Here is a 7,490-nt window from a genome sequence, read left to right as displayed (position 1 = left end):
CTTCTGTCCTAGAAAGAGAATATATGAAAGCAAATCTCAGATCAGAAGAAAAGAAGCTGGTGGGGGAGCTTGTGCCAGGCAAGACCTGGGGAAGTGTAGGTTCGCCACAGACAACTTCACGCCCCTGTTGATTCTTCCCCAGAGGGTCTAAGGTGGTGTAGAGGCAGGGTGGGCCAGCCGGGTGCACCCAGGACCCTGCAGGACTGGGTGTCACTCCAGGGACCCCTTCCTCCTCCTCCCAGAGCCTACGAAGTGCAACTTGCAAGAAAAGCCAGTGGAAGTGGGGGAGACTCTGCCTCTCCTCCTCTCGAACTGAGGCTGTGAGGAGCCCAGCTCATCTCCTCCGAGGGAAAAGCTGCCACCGGTTCTGAGACCTTCTTCAGCCCACGTTGGTCGCCTGATCCAGCACTTACCACCCATGGGGGAGTACCCTGTGGAGCCCTGCAGTCCTTCCCAACCCTGCTGAGTTCCAAGGAAATACTGGTGAAGAACGGAGCCCAGAGCAGGCACCGTGGGATCCACAGAAGAACAGCCTTTGACAGCAGCAGCCACCTCTGACCAAAACTATCAGCTTCATCAGGCTGCACCAAGACCCAGGACTGCTCCTCCAAGGACAGAGAGGTAAGAAAGTAGCATGAAGTTTGGGATGAAAGTGAGAAACAAACGTCCCACAGCGACTGTGGTGTGCATGAAAATTTTGGGGATGCTAACATGGCTGAGAAGTGACAGGTCTGTTTTGCAGGGTACAGTTTGCATCTGCCTTTGTCCTTTTTAGCCAGATGCAGTCAGTTACACTGGGATGGCAGAGACACAAGCAGGAGCTGAAGTCTGTGGAGTGCAAGAGAGGTAGTTCAGGAGTCTATTCATAGGTAGGGAGAATACTCCCCGTGGGGAGGATGCAAAACTAAGGTGTAAAAGCTCTCGGCAGGTTTAGTGAAGAATGTCTTCCTTAGATACACCTCTCTGGAGTTCAGACAAATGCTCTTCCGAGCATGCAGAAGCAGGTGCATTGTCATTCAATCTGCTATCTGCCCACGGAGCAAACAGTGATGGTTAGCAGGTAGAAGACAATACAGTGAGTCAAAATAAATGGGATTTAATGTTGATTTTGGACAGCTGTTTCTGCTTGCTCTAGGCATATGACCCTTTCCCTTTATTATGTGGAGGTAACACTCATTGCCTACATTTCTTTAAATCCTTGTGCTGTACCAATATGAAACACTAATGTAAAGTTTCTAGCATCAAGCCAGTGCATAAAGCAGAAGGTACCACAAGGAATTAATCTATGCTTAAGCATTTAATAAACTGGAAGGAAAAGATGCAGATTAAAGGCAGCTGGAGGTTGTTTGCCTCCTCATTCTCTTCTGATTGATTTTGCTTTATTTAGTACATGAACATGTGGTCTCTATCTGTTTCCTTTCTTCTGCCTTTAATCTTTTTCAATGTATGAGTCCCTGTGCTCCCCCCCACCCCTGGGTGTGAAGGTTGAAGTTTCATCTATTTTCTGAGGGTGAAACAAGGCAGATTGTACTGAACTAGAGAAACACTGGTGTGGAGGGATGGGAAGAGAGAGCACAAACCACAAACTCTTGGTTCAAAGGCATGGTCCAAGTCAGATTTGCAGCAGAGGTGATGAGTAGCAACTCCATGAATCAAAGTGCTGAAAAGCATCCTTTGACTTCACGTGAAATGAAATGCAGCCAGGAAGGCATGGGTCCTCTGGACTGAATGCCTTGACAGGTGGAACAAGGATATCACAAAGTGACTATTTAATACATTAAAATCTGCATCTCAAGGACACCCCTTTTTCCTCTTCAGTGCATCTACATCCTTGGGGCAAAGCATCCTGAAATGAGCACGTGTCTTAAGATTTTGCCTTTGGTCGGGGTGGGAAGCAGTGTGATTTAATGACCAGAGATGCAAGAGTGAGGAAAGGTGGGAAGGAGAAAGAGTTTGAAAGGTAGGAGTCCTGGAGTCTGTTCACACTTCCCATTTGCATCACCTTGGGTGGTCACTCAGCTTCCCTGTGCCTTACCCTCCTCATCTGCTGTGGCAGAAATTCTTTCTCCAAGCTATCTGCCCAGTGCTATCTGTGTACAGTGGCACTAACTGAGGTCCAAAGCAGTGGAATTCTTTTCAAGATGCCTCTTCCACTAAAGGTGCAAAAACAACCCTTCAAACAGCTGCAGGGACACAGTCCTCCTCTGCTGTGTGATGGGAGTTTCTCTAACCACCAGCAGCTCGGTGGTTACCTGTCAGTCAGCGGTGTAATTTGTAGGATTTGGGCTTGTAAAGCTGCTGGCCAGGATCAAGGCCCCACACTGTGCACATTCTGTACAGGACATACAAGGCATTTACCTAAAAAGCCTAACTGGGCTCACTCCCAGATGCTGCTGCACCAAGCTGTACAAAACCCATCTTCAGCAGGTATGAACCAACACTTGTCCTCACACAGGTCCATCCCTGTCTGAAGAGCTGAGTCATTTCTAAATACTGAACCTGGGCTCTAGAGAAGTTTGTAGTTTTTCTCACAAAAATCTATCTCCCTGCTTCTCTCTGTCAGCTAAATAAAGCCTGAGAGGGTGAAAGCATCCCAAAGCATCTCTATCACCATTTGTCAGCCCACGGATGCAAGGCAGTGTTGCCTGGCTCTGTAGGAAACTGCTGACCTTTCATGGCAGTGTTATTTCAGAGACTGCATTTGGTGTTTCTGCACTGTTGGAGATGAGTCCTGCTCTAAATAAAACACAGTGTCCAACGTAAATACCAGGTGTGCTCCTCGCTGTCACTCCCACCAAGGCAATCCCACCAGAATTCTGCACATGTGTGTCAGTCCAAAGTTATGTTCTGACATTGCTGTCTGCCTCTAATATTATGCTGTCCTGCCCATGGAATCTAATTCAGAGTATAAGCTGCTCTTGAGGAAAGTATTGAATTTTCTTCTGTGCTTTAGGAAGGGATGAATGTGCTGTTGGCGTGCAGCAAATGATAGCAATAATAATAATAAAAACTAGTAGTGTTTTGCTGCTGCCTTGGGCTATAGCACGGCACTTATAGTGATGCTGGATCAGGATTCCAGAGACTTCTTTAGATAGCAGTGACCATATCTTCACTGCTGCTTTGGTGCTCAGCAGATGATAAACAAAGTAAAAGATTCTAAGCTTTTGACTGAGATAAGCATGAGCTACATAAAAGCCTGGGAGATAAAATTCACTCGAGGGAAAGATAGGAATCTAGATCTGGATCCAGAAATGATTTTTCAGTGTACATAAAGTACTCTCATTGTAATACTAAATAAACAATACCTAAGTTAAATAAACGGCACAGTGGGAACTTGATTATTCTTTAATAAGATCCTAGTAACCAAAATAAACTCTGTCAAAAATGTCCCTTCTTTGCTTTAATAGTTAGCTTTCCCCATACAGAGGTTATATTTTTCCTTTCAGCACATAATTCATTTGAACTGGTACATGAAAAATGTCTGAGCAACCCTCTGCTTTTTCCATCACAGTTTTCTGCCTCTGAGTGCCACGTCAAAATGCAATCTCCAAGGTCTTGAGACTCATGGGTTGGAAATCTTGTCTAAGAGCTACATAAGTTGGCTGTCCCTCATCTTTTGTCCTGCTTGTCCTTAGCACCCTCAAAGACTGTGACACTCACAACAGCTGTGTATGCAGAAAGAGTGAAACTCCCATGAAATCCACCTTCTGCAGTTCCACCCATTGCCAGCCATCCTGCTGCAATGCTGATAGTTTGTTGACAAGGAGTTCCCACACTACCACTTCAAACAGCAACATTAAAATCTGGTTTCTAAAAGGCAGCTGAAGGCACAGATCTTTGAATTTATCATTGGCTAGTGCTATTTTGTGTCTCAAACTCCCTGCGTCAGCAACGAAGGTTTTATGGGACCAGCTATTTAAAGTTACTGAGATGTCTAGCTTCCACTGATGTCAAATGTGAGTCTTCTTTCTGTCTGACTTTTGGTTGAGCTCAGAAAATTAGTATTGGCCACGGCTCCTATTTAGGCAACCAGATGAAACGACCTGGGTCCTAATGGCAGCTGCAGAGGATGCAGTATATTGAGAAATCTGACCTCTGTGTTTATGTATCTAAATGAGAACCAATCTCTACTGAAAAAATCTGGTAATGTCTAAGTGACACAGATGGTGGGAAGGAACGTGGTGTCTAAGTTGAAGCAGCAGTTTGCTGATAAAATTAGCCCTTAACGTTTAAATGAAATAGCAAATTACAATCCAACCCCGTGCTATTTTCAGTGTAAATGCCTTCATTTTTATATGACTTTAAAAGAAATGAAAAAACACAACAACAAAAACAAAAAACCACACACACACACAGAAAAAAAAACCTACTCCCTGGAAATGAGACTGAAAATAAAATAGCATTTCCAGTGAAAAGATTTCTGCATGGAGCATTGGTCTGTTAAGACTGTGATCCATAGCACTCTTTGACAAGCCTGTGGCAAGGAGCTGCCCTGCTCCATCCTCCGTTTAGTTTCTGAACTTTCCTCCATCTCTGCTGTTCCCTCTTTCAGGACCAAGCAATGATGAAGACCATGTCTGGTGGAAACTGCACCCTGAATGTGCCAGCCAAGAACTCGTACCGCATGGTGGTGCTGGGGGCCTCCCGGGTGGGGAAAAGCTCCATCGTCTCCCGCTTCCTCAACGGCCGCTTTGAGGACCAGTACACCCCCACCATCGAGGACTTTCATCGCAAGGTCTACAACATCCGGGGAGACATGTATCAGCTGGACATCCTGGACACCTCTGGGAATCACCCTTTCCCTGCTATGAGGAGGCTTTCCATCCTGACAGGTGAGGAAGTGGGGGGAAGTTTCCAGACAAAACTGGGGGTGAAGGATCATAAGGATAGACATCAGGTTGAAACTGTAGCCTGGAGATGACTGTTTCTTGGGAAGCAGCTAAAGGGACCGCTTGATTTTGTTGCAACGTGCATTGCTCTAGAGAGATACTTCCTGGCCAGGATGCTCCAGGCATCCTGGACCATAATAGGGAGTGCATTAGCCACAGAGAAGTCCACCTGGTGAAGGACAGAAACTGAGATTTCCCCCTAGTTTATTTCCCTTCTACCTTCCCTTCCTCCTTCTTACTCTTTATTGCAGTCACAAATAAATGGCTGAATAATATGTCGTGGGCATAAAGAGCAGCAAGGGACAAAATAAGCACGTCATTCTAAGACACAAGCAGTGAAAAACAAATGTAAAATGCACAGGAAGGGAATTCCACAGAAGAATATCTCCAAGATATTAGTTTCCTCCAGTGTCCAGCTTGATTCCCTTGATTTGATACTCCAGTAAAAGAATAGTACTGTTTTTAGCCTTTCTCCTTAGTCTATGGTTAATCGAATGTGTAGAAGGGAAAAAAGATTAAATGGTGGGCTCATTTTGTATGTTCTCATTGTCAAGCTGTTCCTGTTGTGAGCTCTGATGTGTTCTGTAATTCTGAAAGTGAGTCTGAGATATATTCAGCCACAGCTCACCTGCTTGCTGGATTTGCCACCTACCCTTCTAGCTACCCAGTGAAAAATGATGTCCACATCTGACCAGGCCTGCCACTCCCACTGAGTGAGGTCCAAGGGCCAGTTTCTGGGATGCAGATGTGGGCTTTTGTCCCTGAAAGCTCTCTCAGCATGTTCCACACAAATGTCATTCAACAGGCAGTGATTTGCGTTATCTTATATTTGCAAAAGGAATTGTAAGTCAGGAAATGTCAAAAGGAAATGCCAGGGGATCTGTGTCATTTATGTATTCCTTTTTTTCCATGGTCTCTTGAGCAAATTACATGACAGCAGAGCCCTGTACATTGGGAAACCTTACTCCTGACTTAGGCAGTCGGGACTAACTAGCTGTGAATCTTCAGTTCAGGTGTTGCTTTGTGTATTGTGTAACCAAAAGGCCAAGGCTGAGTGGCTGCTAGCCCTCCACTCCTCCTGGTGTCAGAACAGGCTGTGTTTTACACAGAAAAACAAATGAAAGGAAGAAAAAAGAAAACAAAACAAAAAAAAAACACCAAAAAACCCACAAAACAATGCAGCAGAGCTGAGATGGAAACATGCCTACAAAAGAGTAAAATGTGCAATAACTTGCGAGTCCAGTGCAACCAGATATGGCTGAAGTCACATTGTAGCCCATAGTCTTTTCCATAACACTACAGAAAGGTGTCAGAAGTTGACTTAGAACTGGAATTAAAGTATAGCTGAGTTAATAGATTCAAAAGGACCCAACAAAAAATATGGTGAGGAGATGACAAATAAGCCCATTGCTTTTTAAAAACTGCCTCCTCTGGCGCAGGCTGCCACCAGCAAGACTTTACAGTATCTTTTTAATTGCAGGGGATGTTTTCATCCTGGTATTCAGCCTGGACAACAGAGAATCCTTTGATGAGGTCAAGAGGCTCCAGAAACAGATCCTTGAGGTCAAGTCCTGCCTGAAGAACAAGACCAAGGAATCAGCTGACCTCCCCATGGTGATCTGTGGCAACAAAAACGACCACAGCGAAGTCTTCCGCAAGGTGCGCTCAGATGAGGGCGAGGACCTCGTCTCCAGCGACGAGAACTGCGCCTACTTTGAAGTTTCAGCCAAGAAGAACACCAATGTGGATGAGATGTTCTATGTCCTCTTCAGCATGGCCAAACTACCTCATGAGATGAGCCCTTCCCTCCACAGGAAAATCTCCATCCAGTACGGTGACACATTCCAGCAGAAATCCTTCCGGATGCGCCGGGTGAAGGACATGGATGCCTACGGCATGATCTCTCCCTTCGTCCGCCGGCCGAGCGTCAACAGCGACCTGAAGTATATCAAATCCAAAGTTCTCAGGGAAGGGCAGTCCAGAGAGAGGGAGAAATGCACAATCCAGTGAAGGGGGCTTGCACTCCTGTCCGAAGTCAGCATCCACATGCAGTGCCTTAAAGAAAAATGATCTGTGGAAGCACAGAACGGGCTGATGGGGTTCACGGGGAGGTGCCACACGGAGGAAGGATGACTCTTCCTGAGGGTTCTGCTGGCCCATGAATGTAAATAACATCGTCCTCGTGAATGACTGGGAAAACCATATGCCTGAGATACGACTGCATTCCTCTGTCTTTGTAACGTCCTTCCTCTTCGTTCTCCTTTTTGTTTAGAGAAAACAGGCCCAAGGAGTAAAGACATTTCAACAAAGAGAGTAGGTGAAAAACCCATGGAAGGCATTAACAGCTACGCAGCGTACAGCTCTTGCTAAGAGAGGAGGTGATGTCTGTGCACATGTGTATCTCTGTGAGTCTGTGTGCATGCACGTGTGGAGCACGCCTTCCAAAAAACAGGACTTGCATTTCCAAGGGCAGCAATCATAACTAAGCTCTCCCGGGTCTGAGTGGACTTTGGATATGGACACATGTCTCTAACTTGCTTCTGAGGGGACCTGCAGTAAGGAGATCTTGATTCTATGTTTGCTGGGACAGCTATCATTTGA

The 7,490-nt window shown here is 45.7% G+C and overlaps 1 protein-coding gene across 1 annotated transcript; it reads left to right on the top strand.

The window, feature by feature from the left end:
* The first annotated feature begins 497 nt into the window (after nucleotides 1–497).
* On the top strand, nucleotides 498–7,189 carry RASD2 (RASD family, member 2). Its single transcript, XM_008943124.1, has 3 exons — nucleotides 498–621; nucleotides 4,553–4,832; nucleotides 6,370–7,189. Exons 2-3 carry the CDS (start codon nucleotides 4,562–4,564, stop codon nucleotides 6,897–6,899), a joined length of 801 nt encoding a protein of 266 aa, XP_008941372.1. The 5' UTR covers nucleotides 498–621; nucleotides 4,553–4,561; the 3' UTR covers nucleotides 6,900–7,189.
* The last annotated feature ends 301 nt before the right edge of the window (nucleotides 7,190–7,490 follow it).

This window comes from Merops nubicus, unplaced genomic scaffold, assembly GCF_000691845.1.
Source record: "Merops nubicus isolate BGI_N331 unplaced genomic scaffold, ASM69184v1 scaffold21546, whole genome shotgun sequence".
In the NCBI taxonomy this organism is placed as follows: domain Eukaryota; kingdom Metazoa; phylum Chordata; class Aves; order Coraciiformes; family Meropidae; genus Merops; species Merops nubicus.
This window is presented reverse-complemented; position numbering and strand designations above follow the sequence as displayed.

What these genes read in the sequence shown, in the direction of transcription:
- RASD2 (XM_008943124.1), top strand. Translation starts at nt 4,562, where the DNA reads ATGATGAAGACCATGTCTGGTGGAAACTGCACCCTGAATGTGCCAGCC. An exon ending in GAGGCTTTCCATCCTGACAG is followed by an intron (nt 4,833 to 6,369) that starts GTGAGGAAGTGG and finishes TTTTAATTGCAG; the next exon opens with GGGATGTTTTCATCCTGGTA.